General features: G+C 41.7%; 1 protein-coding gene across 1 annotated transcript in view; it reads left to right on the top strand.

The window, feature by feature from the left end:
- Positions 1 to 26,520, top strand: part of arhgap20 (Rho GTPase activating protein 20) — a 68,783-nt gene that overhangs the window by 6,923 nt on the left and 35,340 nt on the right. Inside the window, exons 2-4 of the mRNA XM_060898711.1 lie at positions 2,846 to 2,931; positions 10,512 to 10,682; positions 13,698 to 13,847. Of these exons, the coding sequence (XP_060754694.1) occupies positions 2,846 to 2,931; positions 10,512 to 10,682; positions 13,698 to 13,847 (407 nt within the window). The remainder of the gene's footprint in view (positions 1 to 2,845; positions 2,932 to 10,511; positions 10,683 to 13,697; positions 13,848 to 26,520) is intronic.

Below are 26,520 nucleotides of genomic sequence, written 5' to 3'. Positions count from 1 at the left end.
GGTTCTGGGTAATAGTTTGCTCCACATCGATCTTATTATCATTACGATCACTGTCCATGATCATTTAGCCCTAATATCACAATGAAGTGATGGTTTAATGTCAAAAAGGCATTGCACTTGACTGTAAATAATACATGCTATACCAGTGGAAGAGTGTGTTTCAGCAATAACATTTCAGTGCAGCACAGATGCATCCAGCATCTCAATAAATAAAAAGAGATGTTGCTCTCACTGGAGACCATACTAAATACGAGATGGTATTCATCTTTATTTACTTAAAGTTTTTTTTTTCATATAATTATAGCCCCAAATCAGAAAAAGTTGCTGCAGTATAGAAAATGCAAATAAAAAAGTGGTGATTTCTAAATTTACTTTGAATTGTATTTCATTGCAGACAGTACAAACCCAAGTTGTTGTTATTATTATTATTATTATTATTATTATTTGGTCAACTTCATTTTATTTATTAATAAACATCCATTGCTGTGTTTCAAGCCTGCAACACATTCCAAAAAAAGTTGGGATGGGGGCAATTTAGGGCTAGTAATAAAATAAAACAATGATGTAATGAGATTAAATAATGATGTCATTTGAAACAGGTGATGTCAGTAGGTAATTGTAATCATGAGCATAAGGGGAAGTCATGGCCTAAAGGTTAGAGAAGCAGCTTTGGGACCAAAAGGTCACTGGTTCGATTCTCTGGGCCAGCAGGAATGGCTGAAGTGCCCTTGACTACAAACCCCAAACTACTCCCCGGGCTGCCCACTGCTGTGGGTATGTCAGGGTGCTGTTGTACGTTGCTCTGGATAAGAGCATCTGCTAAATGCCTGTAATGATTTGGTACAAGGCCGAGTTTTGAGGACCAAAGATGGGCTGAGGATCTCCAGTTTGTCAACAAATGCATGAGAAAATTAGTGAAATGTTTAAAAACAATGTTCCTCAAAGAAAGACATGAAGGGATTTGGATATTTCACCCTCAATGGTGCAAAGAATCTGGAGGAATTTTGGTGTGTCAAGGGCAAAGGCGCAAGCCTAAAGCCTAGGTCACAACCGGATGTATGATTTTTTTGGCCGTGCGATTTTTGGCGTTTCCCAAATCGCTGCGGTTTTTTTGTTCATGGAGAAAGACGCACATTGGCCGTAAGTTTGTCTTGCAACCTGAAAAAAACGTAAGCGCCCGTAGAGTTTGACATGACAAAGAACCTCTGCGGCTGGTCTGCGGCCAGTCTACGGCTCGAAAATCAGCACGTCACACGCACGCCCTCCGTGCGTTTCTTGCGTTTTTTGCACGTAGACCGGCCGTAGAAGCACGTACGGCCGGTTGTGACCGAGGCTTAAGCTGAACACCCGTGATCTCTGATCCCTCAGACAGCACTGCATCAAGAACAATCATTCATCTATAGCTGATATAACCACATGGGCTTGGGAGTACTTTGGCAAACCTTTGCCAAGCACTAAAATGCGGAGTTACATCTAAAAATGCCAGTTAAAACTTTACTGTTCAAAAAGGAAGCCTCATGTTAACTGTGTCCAGAAGCACTGTCGACTTCTCTGGGCTTGGAGGCATCTGAGATGGACCATCACACAGTGGAAACATGTTTTGTGGTCAGATGAATCAATGTTCCTTGTCTTTTTTTGAAGAAAGGGACACCATGTGCTCCGGAACAAAGATGAAAAGAACCATCCAGACTGTTACCAGCAACAAGTCCAAAAGCCAGGGTCTCTCATTGTATGGGGTTGTGTCAGTGCCCTTGGCAAAATTAACTTACACTTCTATGATGGCAGCATTAATGCAGAAAAATACACTTAGATTTTTGAGCAGCATATGCTGCCTTCAAGACGACATCTTTTCCAGGGATATTTCAGCAAGACAACGCAAAACCACATTCTGCACACATTACAAAGTCATAGCTGCAGAAGAAGAGGGTGCCTGTCCCCTCTGTCCCCAATAGAGAATGTGTGATGAATTTTGAAACAGGAAATACGACAACGAAGACCCCGTACTGTTGCACATATTAAAACCTGTTTACAGGAAGAATGGGACAAAATAACACCTGAAACACTTAACACTTGATGTCTTCAGCCCCTAAACATCTTTTAAGTGTTGTGAGAAGGAACGGTAACATTATAAAATGGTAAATGCTTTACCATCCCAATTTTTTTTAAATATACTGCAAGAATCAAAATTGAAATGTGCTTATAAAACACACACACACACACACACACACACACACACACACACACACACACACACACACAAATTCATGAGGTAAAACATCAAATAATGTACTGGTTAGATTAGATGAAATTAGATAAAACTTTATTGATCCCTTTGGGAGAGTTCCCTCAGGGAAATTAAGATTCCAGCAGCATCATTACAGATAAACAGTTGTATTGTTTTGAGTGCAACAAGAGGTCAAAGGCTATTTACAAGTCATTGTTTTCAATTTAAATTTCAGTTTCGACATACTATCCCATACTGTCTGATTTGGGGTTGTAAATATAACAGTTGTGCTGAAGAAGGATTTGTAACAGACTCCCTAGAAATCCTTTGATTTAATGTTTGTCTTATTCAGAATTTTTAGGAATTCTAAAGCGTGAGATCAATTTTATTTTATTCCAGATGAATAAAGTCAGAAGGAAAGCTACTACTACCTGTTCAATATATATATATATATATATATATATATATATATATATATATATATATATATATATATATATATATAACTTAATTTTTTTACTAATATTGTAATTACTTGTTATAAATGATCAATTTGTTTGGACATACTTTGTTCTGTGGACATATAAAGTAATTATCAGGATTCTGTTTTGTTCTTCTCAGAGGACGAAGGCCCTGTCTTGTCGCAGGCAGTCTGCTCCTTCCTTGGTCATCAGCAAAGCACTTACTAGATCCAGAACAATATCCAGGTATGGAATCTGTGTGGCGTATTCAGAGTTGGCAACTTAAGTTCATAAGGTTATGTCAATATTTATGGAGGGAAAGTCCTTCATATTCAGAGTAGGGTTGGTGCTTAAGTTGATTTTCTGGGCGGCCAGTTCAGATTACTAAAATAACTTGCTTGTAGTTCAATCATGCCTCTGATGTTGTCAGAGTTTTCCAGAGTGGGGACATCTGAGATGTCATTTTCAATTTTGTTACATAAACGCAAGATACAATTAAAAAATGAAAAATAAATTGAAGACTGTTATGATGATCTGTAAATGAGAAGAGAATGCATTCAAATAAACATTTGAGTTCAGTATATTGCAGCCTAAATATTCCTAGTTGTAATTATCTCATCAATCACTGCAAATTTAGTTCATTTTAACATTATGGCTTCCACCCTCTTTAGTCTGCAGCTTATAAAATAGCACCTGATCCAGCACATCCTATTATTACATGATACCCTAATGTGTGCATAGAATCATGTTAATGCATTACCTTGAATTGTTAAATTAATAAAATAATCTCAGTATTTTTGTTAAGTGTATGTACTCTCTTATAAAGGAACTGTGTCCACCCGTTAAAGGACAAGTGGATGATAATATATTTGCAATTTTCAGCCACCACTATCACCATTACCAGCCATAGCCAGCCAGCTTAACATGCATGTGATAGCGATAAAATTTCTTGGTACTACACCATCCTCTAATAATTAACATGTAAACTAAAAAATAACAAGCTATTTTTCCCAAAACTGAGTTCATGTTTAAATGGGATAATAAGGTTTATACTGAAGTTCTGAGAAATCTTTGTTTGCAATGGAAAAGTGTTTCACTAAGGCCAAGTTTACATTAGACCGTATCTGTCTCGTTTTCTTCGCGGATGCACTGTCCGTTTACATTAAACCGCCTGGAAATGCCGGGAAACGGGAATCCGCCAGGGTCCACGTATTCAATCCAGATCGTGTCAGCTCCGGTGCTGTGTAAACATTGAGATACGCGGATACGCTGTGCTGAGCTCTAGCTGGCGTCGTCATTGGACAACGTCACTGTGACATCCACCTTCCTGATTCGCTGGCGTTGGTCATGTGACGCAACTGCTGAAAAACGGCGCGGACTTCCGCCTTGTATCACCTTCCATTAAAGAGTATAAAAGTATGAAAATACTGATGCAAATACTGCCCATTGTGTAGTTATGATTGTCTTTAGGCTTGCCATCCTTCCACTTGCAAGTGGTAAGTGATATGCGCTGGGATCACACACACAGCGGCTCAGTCCCGAATCACAGCTTGTGCACTTCACTCGCGTGCTCTGTGAGCTGCGCAAGGCCGGAGTGCACACCCTCCAGAGGGCACTCGCTGTTCAGGGCGGAGTGATTTGGAGCACAGGATGCCTGCGGAGCCGAGCGTATCCGTGTATTGGTGTTGCTGTGTGCACGCAAATCGTGTATTGGTGTTGCTGTGTGCACACTAATCGTTTTAAAAACGTTAATCTGATGATCCGCTGATACGGTCTAATGTAAACATGGGCTAAGTTTGTTAACTTTTGACCCAAATACCATGAAGTGCATGAGTGCAGGGATACTGTTATGAAAGTTAAGTATGCGTTACTCAAATAAATGGTAAATATTTTATGCAAATGCAAAAGGTTAATCATGTTTAATGTTGGTAGATTGCACAATGAAGTGAACTGGTCATTTCCTTATCCAACTTTAAAAAATTCTGACACTGAGATGGTGCTGATGGGAGTGATCTCTCACTCAGAGAAAACTATCATGAGATACCGGTAGCACAAACCCCTCTGCTCAGAGAGGAAAACCTATCCTCACCAAATGAATGTTATATCATCAAAATGATTGAAGGTTTTATTAGGTCACTTCAGAGTGCTCAGCTCTCACTGTAGTTTGTAGTGTTATATGATATGCTTAAAGATACACGTGTAACCTGATATTTGTTGCAGTTAAATGAGAGTTTTTAAATGTCTTTATACAAGATTATTCATTCTTTCATTAATTTCATTTCAGTCAGTAAGCATTGCGGTTCACGGGTGAGCTGGAGTCAATCCCAGCTGAAATTGGGTGAGAGGTGGAGGAGATCCAGGACAGGTTGCCATTCTGTCATGGGCTGAACACAAAGACAGACAGTCATTCATACTCCCATTCATACCTATGGGCAATTTAGAGTAGTCAGGTGAACCCTGCCTTTCGCCCGTAGTCAGCTGGGATAGGCTCCAGCTTGCCTGCGACCCTGTAGAACAGGATAAAGTGGCTAGAGATAATGAGTGAATGACTTGACCTAATCTACATGTCTTTGGACTGTGGGCAGAAACCAGGACACCCGGAGGAAACCCACGCAGGTAAAGGAAGACCATGCAAAAACCACACAGAAAGGCCTTGGTCAACCAGCAGATTCGAACCCAGAACCTGCTTGCTGTGTAGCAACAGTGCAAACCACTGCACCACCATGCCACCTTTATTGTATATAATATAATATAATATAGGCGGCACGGTGGTGTAGTGGTTAGCGCTGTCGCCTCACAGCAAGAAGGTCCTGGGTTCGAGCCCCGGGGCCGGCGAGGGCCTTTCTGTGTGGAGTTTGCATGTTCTCCCCGTGTCCGCGTGGGTTTCCTCCGGGTGCTCCGGTTTCCCCCACAGTCCAAAGACATGCAGGTTAGGTTAACTGGTGACTCTAAATTGACCGTAGGTGTGAATGTGAGTGTGAATGGTTGTCTGTGTCTATGTGTCAGCCCTGTGATGACCTGGCGACTTGTCCAGGGTGTACCCTGCCTTTCGCCCGTAGTCAGCTGGGATAGGCTCCAGCTTGCCTGCGACCCTGTAGAAGGATAAAGCGGCTAGAGATGATGAGATGATATAATATAATATAATATAGGGGGCGGCAGGGCGGCACGGTGGTGTAGTGGTTAGCGCTGTCATCTCACAGCAAGAAGGTCTGGGTTCGAGCCCCGTGGCCAGCGAGGGCCTTTCTGTGTGGAGTTTGCATGTTCTCCCCGTGTCCGCGTGGGTTTCCTCCGGGTGCTCCGGTTTCCCCCACAGTCCAAAGACATGCAGGTTAGGTTAACTGGTGACTCTAAATTGACCGTAGGTGTGAATGTGAGTGTGAATGGTTGTCTGTGTCTATGTGTCAGCCCTGTGATGACCTGGCGACTTGTCCAGGGTGTACCCCGCCTTTCGCCCGTAGTCAGCTGGGATAGGCTCCAGCTTGCCTGCGACCCTGTAGAACAGGATAAAGCGGCTAGAGATAATGAGATGAGATGAGATAGGGGGCGGCATGGTGGTGTAGTGGTTAGCGCTGTCGCCTCACAGCAAGAAGGTCCGGGTTCGAGCCCCGTGGCCGACAAGGGCCTTTCTGTGTGGAGTTTGCATGTTCTCCCCGTGTCCGCGTGGGTTTCCTCCAGGTGCTCCGGTTTCCCCCACAGTCCAAAGACATGCAGGTTAGGTTAACTGGTGACTAAATTGACCGTAGGTGTGAATGTGAGTGTGAATGGTTGTCTGTGTCTATCTGTCAGCCCTGTGATGATCTGGCGACTTGTCCAGGGTGTACCCTGCCTTTCGCCCGTAGTCAGCTGGGATAGGCTCCAGCTTGCCTGCGACCCTGTAGAACAGGATAAAGCAGCTAGAGATGATGAGATGAGATAATATAATATGCAACTTCATTTCCAAAAAAGTTGGGAAGCTGTGTAAAATGTAAATAAAAACAGAATGCAATGATTTGTAATTCATGGAAACTTTATATTTCATTGAAAATAGTGCAAAGAAAATATATTAAATGTGGAAACTGAGAAAAAAAAATTAAATATATTTTTTAATTTGATGCCAATAACACTTTTTAAAAAAAGTTGGGACAGGGGCATGCTTACCACTACGTTGCATCACCTCTACTTTTAACAACACTCTGTAAACCTTTGGGAACTGAGGAGACCAATTGCTGTAGTTTTCAAAGTGAAATCTTGTCCCATTATTGCCTGATATACAAACAGATGCTCAGCAGTTCAGGGTCTCCTTTGTTCTTTTGCACTTCATAATACACCAAATGTTTTAAGTGGGAGACAGGTCTGGACTGCAGGCAGGCCAGTTTAGCACACAGACTCTTTTACTATGGAGCCATGCAGTTGTAATATGTGCAGAATGCAGTGTGGTATTGTCTTGCTTAAATAAGCAAGGCCTTCCCTGAAAAACAGTGTCTGGATGGCAGCATATTGCTCCAAAACCTGTATATATCTTTCAGCATTAATGATGCCTTCTCAGATGCCATGTGCCTACCCATGTCATGTGCATTAATGCACCCCCATACCATCACAGATGCAGGCTTTTGAACTGTGCACTGATAACAAGCTGGATGGTCCCACTTCTCTTGAGCCTGGAGGACCATGATTTTCAAAAAATTTCAAATTTGATTTGTCAGACCACAGGACAGTTTTCCACTTCACCTCAATCCATCGTAAAATTGCTTGAGCCCAGAGAAGGCAGCAGTGTTTCTGCATATTGTTTATATATGGTTTTAACTTGCATTTGTGGATGCACTGATAAACTGCGTTTACAGATGATGGTTTTCTGAAGTGTTCCTGAGCCCATGCAGCAATTTCCACAACAGAATCGTGTCTACTTGTAATGCAGTGTTGCCTGAAGGCCTGAACATCACAGGCATCCACTGTTGGTTTTCGGCCTTGTCCCTTGTGTACAGAGATTTCTCCAGATTCTCCAAATCTTTTAATGATATTATGTACCATAGATGATATGATCCACAGATTCTTTGTAATTTAACATTGAGGAACGTTATTCTTAAAAATTGTACTATTTGCCTAGAGAGTCTTTCACAGAGTGGTGAACCCCTCCGCATCTTCCATCTTTACTTCTGAGAGACTCAGCCTCTCTGGGATGCTCTTTTTATACCCAGTCATGTTACTGATCTGTTGCCATTTAACCTAATAAATTTTATTTATTTATTTATTTACTTACTTACTTACTTACATCACTCAATTTTTCCAGTCTTTTGTTGCCCCTGTCTCAACATTTCTGAAATCTGTTGCCGGCACTAAATTCAAAAACAAACAAACAAACAAACAAACAAACAAACAAACAAACAAGCCCAGTAAGATTTCTCAGTTTCAATAATTGTTATGTTGTCTTTGTACTACTTTCAGTGAAATTAAGGGTTTCCATGATTTGTAACTCATCACATTCTGTTTTTATTTCCAGTTTACACAGTGTCCTAATATGTTTGGAAATGGGTTTGTACTATTATATTATATTATATTATATTATATTATATTATATTATATTATATTATATTATATTATATTATATTATATTATATTATATTATATTATATTATATTATATTATGACTGCAAAATTTGCCTTCACAGTGTATCCAGTATTTTTTTTCTATTTGTTTTGCTTGAACTGGCAGTTCATGTCACAAGCCAAAATTAAGATATTTAAAAAAAAAAATCAGATTCCACGAATTCCAGCCCACCCTTACCCTGTGTATACTGATTTTGCATGACCTTCTTTTACATATTAGGCTTTTATATTTTATAATGCAATAATATGATTTTTTGGCATGGTGGTGCATTGGGTAGTGTTGGCGATTTACAGCTCCAGGGTCCCAAAGTATTGATCTCAGGTTACTACCTGTGTGAAGTTATTGCATGTTCTCCTTGTGTCTGTGTGGGTTTCCTCCATGTTCTATGGTTTCTTCCCACCTTGCAAAAATATGCCAGTGGGTTGACTGGCTACGCTAAATTGCCTCAAATATGTGAATGAGTGTATCACATCACCTCACTCCTAGTGTTTTCAGGTTAGGCTCTCCGTTCACTGTAACCCTGAACACACTAAATCAGTTACTAATGATGAATAAATCAGTTAATTAATGATATAATTTAAAATCTTTGCATCAAATTTGCTACATCCATCCTTGTAGCAAGAATACTTTTGATTTCCATATTTTGATAAGATTATACAAAAAGAAATGAATGAAAATTGGTTTATTAATCCTTTTTTAAATTCTCTTTTCAATTTTTTTCCATTTGAGTTAGGTTGTTTTGAAGTTATATGTCATGATAGATGTATATTGCTGAAATTAATAGTGTAGAAAGTAATGCTTATGCATAATGCTACATGTTGCCAAAATTATTCCATAGTTAGAAGTGTGCAGATCTTGATGGTGGTCTTGATCAATCATTGTTTTTGTTTAATATCACATCATTTTTTCCCCTTACAGTTTGAGCTTCCATTTGTCTTTTATATGGTTAAAATCACATGGTGATGCAGTTGAGATATTCTCATGGCTTTGTGTGAAACCTTTTATTTTCTTTTGGAAAAAGTCCAATACACTGACTAGCTCAGAAAGGATTTTCATATTGTGATGAAACATTTCCTTGATAATGAACTTGAAACACCGTTGCCATCAAGGAACTAAGTTACATTCTCATGCTGTCATGTCCTCGAATGACTTGATCAGCATTTTCAGCAGTAGTTAAGCTACTCAGAAGGATAATTCTAGGGGATATAAAGGCTAAATATAGTTCTTAGGCTTTAGTCCTACACACTGGAACAGAATAACCTTGTTAAAGCAACACTGGATGTTTGGTGACTGTTTCTCATATGTATGACCCCATGAGCACATCCTAATGCTGATAAAGGTGCTGTTAGATGTCTTTTTTTATTTTTTGGTTGTTATTGTTATTTATAAATTAAGGCAAAAAAGTTGTGGAAACTCACCCATGTAGATATTTATATGATTAGCCCTTTTGCTGGCATAGTTTAATTCAAACAAGATCAAGCACCCTTTTTCTGTTTACTCATGATCTTGTGAAAAACAGTTCTCTGGATGAGGTGTGATAAATTTAGAAAATATAATTGGAACTAAATTCTTCAGGGTTCCATGAAGATGATTAATGACCCCCTAATTTAGAGTGACCAGGGCCATAATCCGGATTTGTATGTTTACCTGGTTACAAACATGTTTACCTGTTACAAACTGCACCAACCCCAGCTGCCTTCAGAAACCCCTATTTACATACTTTGCTTGTCATAAATGAAAATATATTTTGAGTGAAGCGTTTGTGCCATATTCGTCCAATTCATGATACAGAGTTCAGAGGAAGTAAGATTCTATTTGGGTGGTGTTTTTTTTTTTTTTCAATGAGTCGTGTCAATATTACTTTTAGGATGATTCGGTTAGGATGTGACATAAAACAAGAAAACAGCGATGTAGTCTGTATTCTGTATTTCACCATCACACACTTTAAACTGAGATAGAGATGTTGCCATACCCTTAAATTTAGATGCAATTTAAACAAACAAACAAACAAACAAACAAATAAATAAATGATGTAAAAATTGTGTCTTCGCATAATCCTGTGCCTTTTGTTTGTGTAATCTTGTTAGTCCGCTTCAGAGTATTCAATATAACATTAGCCAATTGAAATGAACAATGTACATTTTTGCCAAAGTTTCTGATAAATCTCTTAGAGATTGCTGCATATTTGAACCAAAGCACATTGTTGAGCAATTAGTTATTTCAATTTGTGGTTGTTTTTCAGGGATAACAGTCTCTCTCCAGTCAGCCCAGAGACATGTCTACTGGTGCAATCATATCTTAATTCTTCGAGAATGTTTATTGGTCATGTATATGCCCAGCTGAAGACTGGTCTGCAGACCCAGGAGAGGCATATGTTCCTTTTCACTGATATCCTACTCATCAGCAAGGCCAAGTAAGTCCTGCATGCAGGGAACATCCAAATGTCACAAAATTCAGTTTTTATGATGAGTGAGAACCATTAAATTGGATTTTGTTTCAAAATGACCCTACCCCTTAACCATTTGTTACTGTTTGTATAGTTTTTTTTTTCTTCAAATCTTAGAAAGGCTTATGTTATAAAAGACTTGTGTTTTAGGATATGTAAGTTAGGGATTGAGATAGAGGGAGAGGATGTGGCAAAGTAAATTGACATTTACAGAAATGAAAATGAGCTGAAATAATATGGAATCAATTTTGTGCCAAAATGTTCATACAATACTTTTGAAATATCAAACAAAAACGACAAATCAAAATACAAAAAAACCAAAAAAAAAGTCAATTTTTTTAGACTGGCAAACAAATTATTCGTGTAATCGTGCAAAATATCAGTCTATTACTCTTCAGAAACCTTTTATTTTTGTTCCATGTCTTTCTCAGTTTTGTTTGACGTAATTTATTTTGGTTGCGATTCCAGCTTTCTCGTTTGCGCTTCCTGACTTTTTGCTTGCAGTTTTGGCACAAACTTCACGTGTGGGTGGGCTGTCCAGAAATGCATTCCCATTGGCTAACTTGTGTTTGACTGACAGCTATGCTCAGCCATTCCCCCAGAAGCTGTTGCGGTCACTGTTTGACGAGTGACCGATTCATTGACGGTAAACAAGGATCGAGTGGACTTCAATGGCGACTATGATATTGAATTAATTCAACAAAGTGTAAATTCAATATCATAGTCGCCACTGAAGTCCACTCGATCCTTGTTTACCGTCAATGGATCGGTCACTCATCAAACAGTCCGCCAGAATCCGAGTAGGGAATGGCTAAGCGTAGCTGTCAGTCAAACACAAGTTAGCCAATGGGAATGCATTCCTGGACAGCCCACCCACACGTGAAGTTTGTGCCAAAACTGCAAGCAAAAAGTCAGGGAGCGCAAACGAGAAAGCTGGAATCGCAACCAAAATAAATTACGTCAAACAAAACTGAGAAAGACGCGGAACAAAAATAAAAGGTTTCTGAAGAGTAATAGACTGATATTTTGCACGATTACATGAATAATTTGTTTGCCAATCTAAAAAAATTGACTTTTTTTGTTTTTTTGTATTTTGATTTGTCGTTTTTGTTTGATATTTCAAAAGTATTGTATGAACATTTTGGCACAAAATTGATTCCATAAAATTACACACACACGTGTGTGTGTGTGTGTGTGTGTGTGTGTCTGATTATTAGAAACATAAGTGTGAAACCTAAGTACCACATTAATCAATCTTTAGCCCATGTTGAGCCTCTTCTTACACTGTATAATGAGTATGAGAATCTGAGCCCATGATATTAATACAGTATGTTGATAAATAGGACAAGTAAACTAAAGGGAACAAATTGATAAGAAAATATCTTGAACTTAAATCAATTGAAACCGAAAGTATCAGCATCTTAGTTTGTATTAATGTGGTGAATAAAATGAGAAAAGTTGTTATTCCTAGTTATTATTGCTGTCCATATCACAGTGAGTAGACCACTAGAGCAAATGCATTGGCTGAAATGCCCATCTATGTATGGGTGTTACCAGTGAGTGCTTAATGGTGGGAAGAATTGGGCCATTCCTCCACCCTTTTTCCCCTTGTTTAATTGCGTCTCATAGGATCATGTGGCCCACATCTTCCTTCCTTTTCCTGTCGTGTATCGCATAGCCACAGGGTCCTTCTCAGTAATTACCACCCAAAGCGCCAGTTAACTCAATCTGAGGCAGAGCTTGTCATCAAAGCCACTGTAGCCACTGTGATGTCAGCAGTGGGAAGCTTATCCCTCCAATCATTCTCTAAATGTTGACCTATCATTATTGTCTGATTACTTTGGTTCTAACTTATATTTAATATCTTGTGGCTAGTCCTATTCCGCATGCTTGTTAAAAAACAATCAACATGGGGATGTTAAAAGGTTCTTGATTTGATTGTGAACATAATCACACAGACTCATTGTAGGTATGTTAATAACCATGATAAAATGCCAATATGTATGCAGGATCAAGGCTTATAAATTAAATATCAAACACCAGTCAGTTCTGAAATCACTGCTGTTGATGAAAAACAACAACAACAACAAAACACTAGACATCTTGGTAAAATATCTAAGACTCTCCTGAAAATAAACTCTCCTTTTTCATGTGCATTAATTAATTGGTTCAGCTCAAGCAATCTGAACATAGTGAAAATTTGTGTCAGGACATTGTCCAGGCAAAAATAAATAGTAAAGTGTAGCAAAGTAATTTTTATTTTATTTTATTTAACAGCACAGATGCAAGCAAGCTCAAAATCAATAAGCAAATAATGACTGTAAAAATTTAGGTAAACCCCTTTTGCAATTAGTAACAGTGCACTTTCATTATCAGTCATATTTTGCTACAGGGACTGTAGCTAAGCATGGCATTGCATTTTGAAAGTTTGCATGGTGCACTGACTCATTCGTCTCTTGTTCTCTGTTACACTAGTCTCATAATTGCTAACTTGGAAGACTTCAAAGTTATAAGTGGTTAAAAAAATTCACACTGATTATCTGTAAGATTGACTTGTTTATGTAGGCAGCGTGATGTGAATTTATGTGTGCATTAAAAATGGGAACTGCAAGTATGAACTGACTGAGCATGTTTTATGACAAGCTCAGTTAGTTCATATATTGGTCATTACCAAACTGTGGATAAGTTTTGCCCAACACCTACAGCTAATGTGGTTTCTTCCACACACCATGCACAACATATATGTACAACATTTCATCAACATTATCAGTAGGTGGACAATGGTACATTACAGCAAATTGCTCCAAAGTGCAGATGAGTATGTGAAAATGTGTGCACATGGTGTATTCTCACTTTTTGACTCTGAATCCATGGCAGCCCTGACCAAGATAAAGCAGTTACTGAAAATAAATGAATGAATTAATGAATAATTAGGATGTTACTGTAAATACTTTCTTTAAAGTAGTCATGTTTTATGAACAGATCTTCAACCAACTTTAAGCTGAAGGCACAGACACGAGTTTGTGAAATGTGGACAGCAAACTGCATGGAAGAAGTGTGTGAGGGGAGTACATGTCTTGACAAAAGCTTTGTGATGGGTTGGCCGACTTGCAACTGCGTAGCCACTTTCAGGTATAGTATATACTTTACTCTCTACTACTGCCCATAATTCATCAACTGAACACATATACAATAAACTCTTGTAATATGAACTGAGCTTAAAGGTCATAGGCAAGGGTCAGAGGTGAAACGTAGAATATCAACTTTATTTTCTAGAAGAATGACCCAAAAAGCGAATTCAATCTTCCTGGTGTCTAATTTGCACCCTAAAATTGAATAAAACGGTTAAAATATACTGGTTTGCGCAAGTTCTGAAGGTTTGTTTACATCTCACTTATGCGCACTTTTACCGCCAGGGGACAATCGTCGTGACGTCATTCAAGGCAAACAGACTGGGAGCAGTTCTGTGTTTACTTGCGAACCGAGTACACGTGTACGGACTTTGGTCATGAGAGGTTGTGTAAAATGTCTGAAAGCGATAGCAATTTTGAAGTAGGAACTCTCCAAATTGAATATCGAGAGGTGAAACCATAGATGTATAAACCATATATGTATGAACCTATGGCTGTTGCGAAGCAACCAGTGAATGTGGCTCACTGGTTTGACCGTGCAGCCTCGGAATTGGACAGCAACTCGGTCGACTCTGATCGTGGTGACCCCGGACCTCAACAAGAATCACACCCAAACGATTTATCCTGGTAGTTATGATAAATTCTTACTTTCATTGTAATACTAAATAAGAGCCCTTTTGAAGAATAATTAAACCACCCTCCCTATTGGATATAGGTAACAATTACTTGACAGTGTGCCGGTAGGCCACATTAGCCTGCCATCCGCAGCATTATACTATTTATAGCCTACTCTAAGTGAGGAAATATCCCCTTTGTCTCATTTCCACAATGATTGTACAGGATCCCTCAGGATTCTTGACTTGTCAATTGCAAGCAAAGGTAAAAATGTTTACCTCCAATCTTCTCCTTTTTGCTTGAGCATTGCTGCTCCGTTTCTTCTTTGACTGCTTGATTTTGTGTTCGAATTTTGTCGGAACAGCGTCAGGTTTGAGCCTTCTCTGTCCGACACTGACACCTAACTCTCCAACAGATGGGGATTCTTCAAAAAGTGATTGGAGCTCTGAGTGGCGTATTTACCCGGCTGCCAACCCTCTTGCTTCACGTGCACAATCCACTCTCTCTGCCTCTTCTCCTCTCTCGGAAAAAGGTAAAAACTTCTTCCTGAACCGGTCCTGTTGTTACAGTTCACAGCACAACAATACGGCATGTTTCTTCTTTGGAAATTCCCGAATGCACGTCTGCACTCAAGCAGAACGGCAATGCAAATAAACAGAAGTGGACTCAACTCAAGCGATTTGTTTGTCTTGAATGATGTCACGTGCTGAGTGGTCACGAAAATCACCGAGCAGAAATTCTCTGCGATCCGCGCTAACTTATTCTAACTTATTTTAATTATTACTTATTAACAATACTTCTTGGTACCAGAAGAAAATTACAGAGGGTTTTTTAACATATAAAGTTTCAAATGTGCATAAATTTAAAACCTTTGCCTATGACCTTTAAGCCCAATGTCAGTTTCATTAGAAAAAGAAGACATTAAACTCCCCTTAAGCTGTATGAATATGCTTATGAGTTACATTCAGGAAAGTAGCTGTCATGTATGGACAGAGTTTGTATGCAAATGCAGGGTTTTATTGACTGAAGCATACAAAACCAAAAGGGCAAACTAAAATGAGAGTCAAAAGACAGGCAGCATATCAGACAATTATCAGAGAGATTTAACTACTCTAGGCAGAATTTAATAAACAACTTAGACAGGGTCTGCACAAACAAAAGGTTCATAAACGTAACTACTGAAGTGCGAGGATCAAGACTTTGTAAAGCTTCAATGAAAATATGGTTTATTTGTAGGGATTATAGGGACTGTGCTTTTTTGGGAACAATTGTGATTAGAAGTTCGGGGAACTAGAGTGAGGTAGTGAATCCTGTGACTGGTCATGTAACCAGCTGTTTGGATGAGCATTCTAGGAAATGGGGTTTGTGTTGCTATAAGGAACAGATAGTATACAGCCTTTTAATTTACTGTCTCTCTGTGCCAAAATTGCTGAAAGCAACTCACTCCTTTTCTTAACTTCCAGTGCTTTCTACTTAAAAATGTGAAAAAAATGTATTTCTGAACATAATTATATATTTGAAAAAATAAATTGCTAGGGAAAAAAGTATCTGTCCCCAATCGAGAATGTGTGGAGAATTTTGAAACAAAAAAATATGACAACGATGACCCCTTACTGTTGCACTCCATAAGACCTATTTGCAGGAAGAATGGGACAAAATGACACCTGAAACACTTCATCACTTGGTGTCTTCAGTCCCTAAACATCTTTTCAGTGTTGTGAGAAGGAATGGCAACATTATAAAATGGTAAACGCTTTATGCACACACACACACACACACACACACACACACACACACGTAGATAAAAAGTAGATCCTAAAAGTAGATAAAGAGACGCCAGTTAAACAAATGAGACAAAAAGATTATACTTGGTCATTTATTTATTGAGGAAAATGATCCAATATTACATATTTGTGAGTGGCAAAAGTATGTGAACCTCTAGGATTAGCAGCTAATTTGAAGGTGAACTTAGAGTCAGGTGTTTTCAATCAATGGGATGACAATCAGGTGTGAATGGGCACCCTGTTTTATTTAAGGAACAGGGATCTATCAAAATCTGATCTTCACAACACATGTTTGTGGAAGTGTATCATGGCACGAACAAAGGAAATTTCTGAGGACCTCAGAAAAAGTGTCGTTGATGCTCATCAGGCTGTAAAAGGTTACAAAACCATCTCTAAAGAGTTTGGACTCCAGCCATCCACAGTCAGACAGATTGTGTACAAATGGAGGAAATTCAAGACCATTGTTACCCTCCCCAGCAGTGGTTGACCAACAAAGATCACTCCAAGAGCAAAGCGTGCAATAGTCGGCAAGGTCACAAATGACCCCAGGGTAACTTCTAAGCAACTGAAGGCCTCTCTCACATTGGCTAATGTTAATGCTCATGAGTCCACCATCAGGAGAACACTGAACAACAGTGGTGTGCATGGCAGGGTTGCAAGGAGAAAGCCACTGCTCTCCAAAAAGAACATTGCTGCTCATCTGAAGCTTGCTAAAGATCATGTGGACAAGCCAGAAGGCTGTTGGAAAAATGTTTTGTGGACGGATGAGGCCAAAATAGAACTTTTTGGTTTAAATGAGAAGCGTTATGTTTGGAGAAAGAAAAACACTGTATTCCAGCATAAGAACCTTATCCCATCTGTGAAACATGGTGGTGGTAGTATCATGGTTTGGGCCTGTTTTGCTGCATCTGGGGCAGGACAGCTTGCCATCATTGATGGAACAATGAATTCTGAATTATGCCAGCAAATTCTAAAGGAAAATGTCAGGACATCTGTCCATGAACTGAATCTCAAGAGAAGGTGGGTCATGCAGCAAGACAACGACCCTAAGCACATAAGTCATTCTACCAAAGAATGGTTAAAGAAGAATAAAGTTAATGTTTTGGAATGGCCAAGTCAAAGTCCTGACCTTAATCCAATCGAAATGCTGTGGAAGGACCTGAAGCGAGCAGTTCATGTGAGGAAACCCACCAACATTCCAGAGTTGAAGCTGTTCTGTACGGAGGAATGGGCTAAAATTCCTCCAAGCCAGTGTGCAGGACTGATCAACAGTTACCCGGAAACGTTTAGTTGCAGTTATTGCTGCAGAAGGGGGTCACACCAGATACTGAAAGCAAAGGTTCACATACTTTTGCCACTCACAAATATGTAATATTGGATCATTTTCCTCAATAAATAACTGACCAAGTATAATCTTTTTGTCTCATTTGTTTAACTGGGTTCTCTTTATCTAATTTTAGGACTTGTGTGAAAATCTGATGATGTTTTAGGTCATATTTATGCAGAAATATAGAAAATTCTAAAGAAGGGTTCACAAACTTTCAAGCACCACTATAAACCCCACTCGCCCCTCCTTTGGGCGGTCCCCCCCCTTCCCCCCCCCCAAGCTCGGGTCCTCTACCAGAGGCCTGGGAGTTTGAGGGTTCTGTGCAGTATCTTAGCTGTTCCTAGAACTGCACTTTTCTGGACAGAGATCTCGGATGTTGTTCCTCGGATCTGTTGGAGACACTCTTCCAGTTTGGGAGTCACTGCACCAAGGGCTCCTATCACCACGAGAACCACTATTGTCTTCATCATCCACATCTTTTCTAGCTCTTCTTTTAGCCCTTGATACTTCTTGAGCTTCTCAAGTTCTTTTTTTCCTGATGTTATTGTCACTTGCTATTGCCACATTTATCACCACAGTCTTGTTCTACTGTTTGTCCACCACTACCATGTCCAGTAGGTTAGCCATTACCACTTTGTCTCTTTGTATCTGGAAGTCTCACAGGATCTTAGCTTGGTTATTGTGGCAGCGGGGGTATGGTTGAGCATTGGCTGTGAATGGCAAGGAGGCAGGTTGAACCAGCAGGTAACGTTGTTAGTTTTTTTCTTTTTTATCAGACATCTAATTTTTTAGGTTTGTTTACCTGACATGTTTCGACGTACGACTGTCGTCTTCCTCAGAGTGTCACCGGATGTTATTGGTGACGCATCTTTTATCAGCTGATGTTTCCGAAGGCGTGGCCTTCCTGTCTGGATTGACAGGTCGGTCACGCCTTCTACTGTCAGTTCGTCCCCTGCAAGATGGCACTCCAGGTATGGGAGAGCATGTATGCTCCCTCATCTCGGTTGATGGTCCTCGGGCTTCGCTTACGGATCTCTATGGCCTCCCTGATCCAGCGCTGATGTTTATTATCTTCTGTGCGGATGACTCTGGCATTCCCCCAGTCCATAATATGATTTTCCCTTTTGCAATGATCTGTTATGGCTGACTTATAATTTTCCTGTTGTGCCTTTTCTTTTATTGTTCGGGTTTGTCTTGTAGCTGTCTCCTTTTCGCACTCTTTCTTATGTTCATTTTTTCTTGTGTTGAAACTCGTTCCTGTCTCCCCGATGTAAGTTTTATTGCATAATTGGCATGGAATCTCATATATGGTGTTGTATCTGTTGTCCGGATGTATTCTGTCTTTGGGATGAACCAGGATCTGACGGAGAGTTGTGTGTGGTTTGACAGGTGTGTTAATGTTGTATTTCCTCATTGCTCTTTGAATGCGTTCCGTTATTCCTCTGATGTATGGTAATGTCACTACTCCCCTGTGTTCTTGTTTGTTGGTTTGTTTTTTCTCTTTCTTCTGTGTTTTATTGTTTTTGACCTGTTCCTCCCCTTTGGATATTGCCCATTGTGGATATTGACATGCCTTCAGTGCGTGTTGTATATGTTGTTCTTCCTGTTCTTTGTCCTGTGCATCTGTAATTATTGCTGCGCGTTCATGCAATGTTCTAACTACTGATATTTTGTGCATTATGGGGTGTTCGGAAGTCCAGTTTAAATATTGGTCGGTGTGTGTGGGTTTCCTGTGTACTTTTATTTTGATATCCCCCTCTTCTGTGTGATGTATTTTTAAATCCAAAAATGCTATTGACTGCTCCGTTTCCTCTTCATGTGTAAATTTTATATTGCCGGTATTGTCTATAGTATTGAGATGGTCGGTGAGTTGTTGAGTGTGTCCCCTCTTTACTTTTTCCAATATGTCGTCCACATACCGTTTCCAGACTGTTGGCCTGTATTCCACTGGTATTGTAGTGAGTGCTTTCTGCTCCAGGTCTTCCATGAAAAAGCCGCACATGATGGCTGATAGTGGGTCTCCCATGGCAAACCCTTCCTTTTGTCTGTAAATTGTGTTACTGAACTGAAAGTATGTGGATGTGGCGATGACTTGAAGGAGCTGAGTGATGTCTTGTACGGTGAGGTTTGTGCGTTTCTTGAGCGTCCTATCTGTTTTTGATTTGTCTTGTACTATCTGTATGGTGGCTTCCGTGGGTGTTCTGGTGAAAAGAGATATGACATCATGTGAAATGAAAACTTTGTCTTGTTGCATTTTTATGTTTTTTAGTTCTTCTGCCAGTTGTTTTGAGTTTTTGCAGTGTTGGTCTGTGAGTCCTAGTAATGGTTTAATTATTTTGGTGAGTGCTTTTGATAAGTTGTATGTAACTGAACCAATGCTATCTACTATGGGGCGTAATGGTGTTCCTGGTTTGTGTATTTTTGGTGTGCCGTAAATCCTGGGGATGACATTGGCTGTGGGTACTAAATGATTATATGCCTGTTTATCTATTTTATTTTCATCGAGTAGTGGTTTGAGTAATGCTTTTAGTTTCTTTTTCTTGTCTTCTGTTGGGTCTTTTCTTAATATCTCGAAGGCATTGTCACTGAGTAATTCCCTCATTTTGTATTCATATTCTTCGGTGTCCATGATAACTACTGTTCTGCCTTTATCTGCTGGGAGGATTGTGATGTCTTTATTTTTTGCTAACGTTTTCATGGCTTTGGCTTCCTGTTTGGTGATGTTACTGGGTGGTGGTTTGGCCGTTTTCAATATACCAGCTATTGCATTTCTTAGTGCTGCTTTTTGTCCCTGATCCTGTATTTTCTCACATGCTAATTCAGTTGCCAGAATGAATTCGTCGTGTGGTATGTTGTTCGGTGTGACAGCGTAGTTGAGTCCTTTTGCTAATATACTGCGTTCTGCTTGTGAGAGTTTGTACCTTGATATGTTGTGAATCCATTTTTCGTTGATGTGTGCGTGCTCCGGTTCTGCCTTCTTTTTCTGTGCAATGAGTCTGTCCAGTTTTCGGATTTGTCGGGTTTTTGTCTCTGTGAATTCCTGCTCGTGTATGTCTACCAAATGTCCGTGTATTGCTATTTCCATTTCCTTGTTTTGGGGAAACCGGCATTTGAAAGTTTCCGTCTCCCTATGTAGTTCTCTATTGATATTCTTGAGTTTGTCAGTTGTGCACCGTATCCGTTCTTTTACCAGAGTCATCCGCACTTTCCTGATCACCTTTTCCGCGTTTCTGGTTGGAATCGGGTTCTTGATGTTCAGGCTGGCTGGTACGACTTCCTCATCCCGGCAGCGCAGACTGAACCTCAGGTGATTCCTGTAGCGTGCCCGTTTCCGTGTCAAACTTTCAAGGCGGCGAAACTCCTTGATGCTTTCATCTCCATAACTTATTCTTAATCTTTCGATTACGTTCATTATGTCTTATATTGAATATTGTTAGTTTTTTTTCTTTTTTATCAGACATCTAATTTTTTAGGTTTGTTTACCTGACATGTTTCGACGTACGACTGTCGTCTTCCTCAGAGTGTCACCGGATGTTATTGGTGACGCATCTCTTATCAGCTGATGTTTCCGAAGGCGTGGCCTTCCTGTCTGGATTGACAGGTCGGTCACGCCTTCTACTGTCAGTTCGAACTGACAGTAGAAGGCGTGACCGACCTGTCAATCCAGACAGGAAGGCCACGCCTTCGGAAACATCAGCTGATAAAAGATGCGTCACCAATAACATCCGGTGACACTCTGAGGAAGACGACAGTCGTACGTCGAAACATGTCAGGTAAACAAACCTAAAAAATTAGATGTCTGATAAAAAAGAAAAAAAACTAACAATATTCAATATAAGACATAATGAACGTAATCGAAAGACAGCAGGTAACGTGATGAGGTGCATCTGTGTCAAATTACTGGCTGTCTATTAACCTGTGTCTCTGTGTGTCTTTTAGACAGTTAGGAACAAGAGAGAGAGCGGTGACAACTCATCGCGTGTATGTTTGTTTGTTTTGTGGTCACTGAAAAGTGTGCTGAATAAAAGAACTCACCTGTTATGAAGTCTGTTTCCCATTACTTTGTTTCCCAAAGTCAGAGATCTGCTACACTGGTGCCGAAACCCAGGACTGAGGAATTAACGCCACCATGGGATCCGAACCAGTCCAAGAACTCCTCCAAACACTCACCTACGACCTCCAGCACCAGCAATACCCTCTCGTCACGCTTTCCGTCAACCTGGACCAGTGCTTCCAGAATCTGCTTGAAGCCCAGGCAGAGGATCGGCAGGTGGTAGAGAGCTGGGTCCAGTCTGAGGGTGCTCCAGCCACCATTCCTGCAGCCAGCGTGACATCCAGCAGGTGAAGATGGGGCCGCAGAACGACCCCAACACCTTCATCGAGCTGTTCGAGTGTGTCTCAGAGGAGAGCTCATGGCCAACCTCACAATGGGTGGCTCATCTACTACTGCTCCTGTCAGGGAAGGCCCAACTCGCGGCTTGACAGCTCCCGGCCTCCAACATGCTGGAGTACCCCCACCTGAAGCAAGCCATCCTACAACAGGTCAGACACGGTCCAGAAGAGCAGTGCTAGTGCTTCCGCATGCTGGCTTATGGTGAAGTGGGCCTGCCATTCATGTTCACCCAACAGCTCCGGGATGCATGCCGACAGTGGCTTCTGACCGGCGAGTGTGATGTCGAAGCCATCACTGAGTGAATGACACTGGAGCAGTTCGTTGCTCAGCTGTCAAGCAGGACATCAGCATTGCTCCGGTGTCACCAAACAATGTTACTGGAGGAGGCGGTCTGACTGGCTAAGGATCATCTGATGGCATATCCGGAAGCAGGCTCTGTTACAACTCCCTCTCTCACTCAATCACTTTCGCATTCTCCTTCTCCCCGCACCCATGTCTATCTCCATGTTTCCACTTTCCCTTCTTCTGTTTCTGTGCTGCCATTAACCCCCTCTCTCTCTCCACAGTTGAACTCATCCATGCCCACCAGAACCACGAGTGAGCCTGGGCAGGTCTATAGATGCAGAGGGAAGGGGAATCAGTGCTTCTGCAAGGAGGCAGGGCTACTGATTCACGTTCCTGATGCACCTCAGGCTTCCCCTGATTGAGCAGGGGCATACAGGATAGCTGTGAGTATTCAAGGGGGTACACATCAGGCTTTGGTGAATTCAGGTTGTAATCAGACCTCCATACATCAAAGCCTGACTCAGTGCATGGCACTGAGAAATGCACATTTTGTGAAGGTTAAGTGTGTGCACGGTGACATACACAAATATCCGCTGATGCCCATCACTGTCCACTTCTGGGGAGAAAAGCATAGCATAGAGACCATGGTTAGTCCGTCTCTTTCACCCACTGATCCTGGGAACTGATTGGCCGGGCTTTAAAACATTAATGAAACAAATAGTAGTGGGTGAGTCCTGCAGTAGCACACTACGGGAGGGATCCCACTGCAACGTTGGCTGAGGAGGCGGTCTCAGGCATGCCCATGTCAGCTCTGCATCATGATGACACACAGAGAGTGGGGAGAGCCCTCCTCCCTCTTTGGGGAATCCCTTAGGGGACTTGCCATTGGAGCAGGCACATGATGAGTCTCTGAGACATGCCTTTGACCAAGTGAAAGTAATTGATGGCCAAATTCTCCAGTCTAGCATTGCGCTTTCCTGCCCATATTTTTGTATTTTTAAGGATAGGTTGTATCAAGTGATGCAGGACACGCAAACTAAAGAAAAGATAATACAGTTGTTGGTTCCAAAGAGCTGCAGGGAACTTTTATTCCATGCGGCTCATCATAATCCTGTGGCTGGGCATTTGAGGCAGGATAAAACACTAAATTGACTCATGGCCCATTTCTATTGGCCAGGGATTCGTGCCGATGTCTGCAAGTGGTGTGTGGCTTGTTGGGAATGCCAGCTGGTAAATACAGCGGCCACACCAAAAGCGCCATTGTGCCCATTACCACTGATCAAGATCCCCTTCAAAAGAATTGGCATGGATCTCATCGGGCCATTGGATCAATCTGCATGCAGGTATCGCTTTGTATTAGTCATTGTGGATTATGCAACATGATACCCGGAAGCAGCACTTCTCCGTAATATCTCAGCATGCAGTGTTGCGGAGGTGCTCTTCCGCGTTATCTCCCGAGTAGGGATTCCGAAAGAAATCCTGACTGATCAAGGCACTATGTTTATGTCACACACACTGCGTGAATTATATGAATTATTGGGGATTAAATCAATTCATACTAGTGTTTATCATCTGCAAATGGATGGGCTGGTTGAATGATTTAATCAAACCCTTAAGAACATGATTCATAAGTTCGTTCATGGGGATGATAAAAATTGGGACAGGTGGCTCGACCCTCTGTTGTTTGCAGTGTGTGAGGTCCCACAAGCCTCCACCGGGTTTTCCCCATTTAAATTGCTGTATGGGCGCAAGCCCCATGGTGTCTTAGACATCATTAAAGAAAATTGGGGGGGGGGGGGGGGCTTCTCAAAGTAAAAATGAAATTCAGTACATCCTTGACCTGAGAGCAAAACTCCATGCACGGAGTCACATAACCCAGGAGAATTTGCTACAGGCCCAGGAACGTCAAGCTTGCCTATACAACAGAAGGGCATGGCTAAGGGAATTTGCACTGGGAGATAAATTCCTCGTTTTACTCCACACCTCAAGCTCAAAATTGCTTGCCAAGTGGCAAGGGCCCTTTGAGGTCACATGGTGAATTGGGCAGGTCGACTATGAGGTCAAATGGCCAGATGGGGCAACACGTTAAATTTACCACCTCAATCTCCTGAAATCGTGGAGAGAGGAGCTTCCCGTGGCTCTGATGATGGTAGTTCTGGAGAGGATGGAGCTGGGACCGGAGGTAAGTCCAAAAAGTGTGGCCCAATTCACCCCAGTCCCCTGTGGAGACCATCTCTCACCGTCCCAGAGAGCACAGGTAATTAGGTTGCAGGAGGAATTCTCCGATGTGTTCTTGCCCCTCCCTGGTCACACTAACCTCATAGAACACCACACTGAGACTCCCCCAGGGGTGGTGGTGCACAGCTGCCCGTATCAGCTCCCTGAACACAAGAAAAATGTGGTTCAGGATGAACTTCAGGCTATGCTTAAGATGGGAGTAATTGAGGAGTCGCACAGCGACTGGAGCAGCCCTGTGGTCTTGGTTCCCAAGACTGACAGGTTGGTCCGATTCTGTGTGGTCTATAGAAAAGTCAATGCAGTGTCTAAATTTGACGCATATCCGATGCCCCACATTGATGAACTGCTCGATCGGGTAGGTGCGGCTCACTTTTACTCGACACTGGATTTGACAAAGGGATATTGGCAGATCCCCTTGACTCCATTTTCCCATGAGAAAACATCCTTTTCCAATCCGTTTGGCTTACACCAATTTGTCACCCTTCCCTTTGGGCTGTTTGGGGTTCTGGTGATGTTTCAGCATCTCATGGACTGAGTTTTCCATCCCCACAATGCATATGTGGTGGCCTACTTAGATGATATAATCATTTAGAGTAATGATTGGGAGCGGTACCTACAACATCTGAGGGTGGTTCTGAGGTCACTGAGGCATACTGGGCTCACAACAAACCTAAAAAAGTGTGCAATTGGACAGGTGGAAGTACGGTATCTGGGCTTCCACTTAGGTCATGGGCAGGTGCATCCCCAAATTGATAAGACTGCAGCAATTGCGGCCTGCCCACCACCTAAGACCACAAAGGGGGTGAGGCAGTTCCTGGGGCTGGCTGGCTATTATAGGTGGTTCGTGCCTAACTTTTCAGATGTCACCAGCCTGTTGACTGATCTCACTAAAAAGGGGGTGCCAAATCTGGTCCGTTGGATGGAGCCGTGCAAACAGGCTTTTGCACAGGTAAAGGCATTTTTGTGTGAGGGCCTGCTGTTACATTCTCCTGACTTTTCTCTCCCTTTTGTTTTACAGACTGACACATTGGACAGAGGGCTGGGGGCCATTTTGTCCCAGGTAGTGGAGGGGGAGGAGCGTCCAGTGCTGTACATCAGCTGCAAGCTCTCCATGTGAGAGTCAAAGTACAGCACCATAGAAAAAGAGTGTCTGGCCATCAAGTGGGCGGTCCTCACTCTCTGCTACTACCTGCTAGGACACCCATTCACCCTCTGTTCCAGTTATGCCCCACTCCAGTGGCTCCACCACATAAATGATGCCAACATGCAGATCACTCATTGGTATCTATCCCTTCAGCCCTTTAAATTCAAGGTAGTCCACAGGCCAGGGGCATAGATGGTGGTGGCTGATTACCTCTCCCGCCGGGGGGAGTCAGCTGCAGGCTGGACAGCTCCATGGCCTGAGTTGGGTGATGGGTGTATGTGGCAGCGGGGGCATGGTCGAGCATCAGCTGTGAACAATGAGGAGGCAGGTTGAACCAGCAGGTAACATGTGATGAGGTGCACCTGTGTCAAATTACTGGCTCTCTATTAACCTGTGTCTCTGTGTGTCTTTCAGACAATCAGGAACAAGAGAGAGAGTGGTGACAACTTGTCACATGTATGTTTGTTTGTTTTGTGTTCACTGAAAAGTGTGCTGAATAAAAGAACTCGCCTGTTCTGAAGCCTGCTCCCTATTCCTCTGTTTCCCAAAGTCAGAGATCTGCTACAGTCATTCTCAACCACCTTCAGATGTGTCCCCCACTTTGACTTTGGGTCTTCCAGTCCATACTCGGCACAGATGTTTCGGCACACTGTGCCAGCCACTTGGTTATGGCATTCCATGTATGCTGTTCCTGCTAGCATCTTACACCCTGCTGTTATGTGCTGGATTATGTCAGGGGCATCTTTGCATAGTCTGCACCTGGGGTCTTGCCTTGTGTGGTAGACCCCGGCCTCTATCAATCTTGTGCTTGGGTCCTGTTCCTGTGTAGCTGTGATTAGTGCCTTTGTGCCATCTTTCAGTCCAGCTTTATCCAGCCACTGGTAGGAT

This window comes from Neoarius graeffei, chromosome 18 (assembly GCF_027579695.1).
Source record: "Neoarius graeffei isolate fNeoGra1 chromosome 18, fNeoGra1.pri, whole genome shotgun sequence".
Classification (NCBI taxonomy): Eukaryota; Metazoa; Chordata; class Actinopteri; order Siluriformes; family Ariidae; genus Neoarius; species Neoarius graeffei.
The sequence above is the reverse complement of the archived record's forward strand: the minus strand, read 5'-3'. Positions and strand labels throughout refer to the sequence as shown.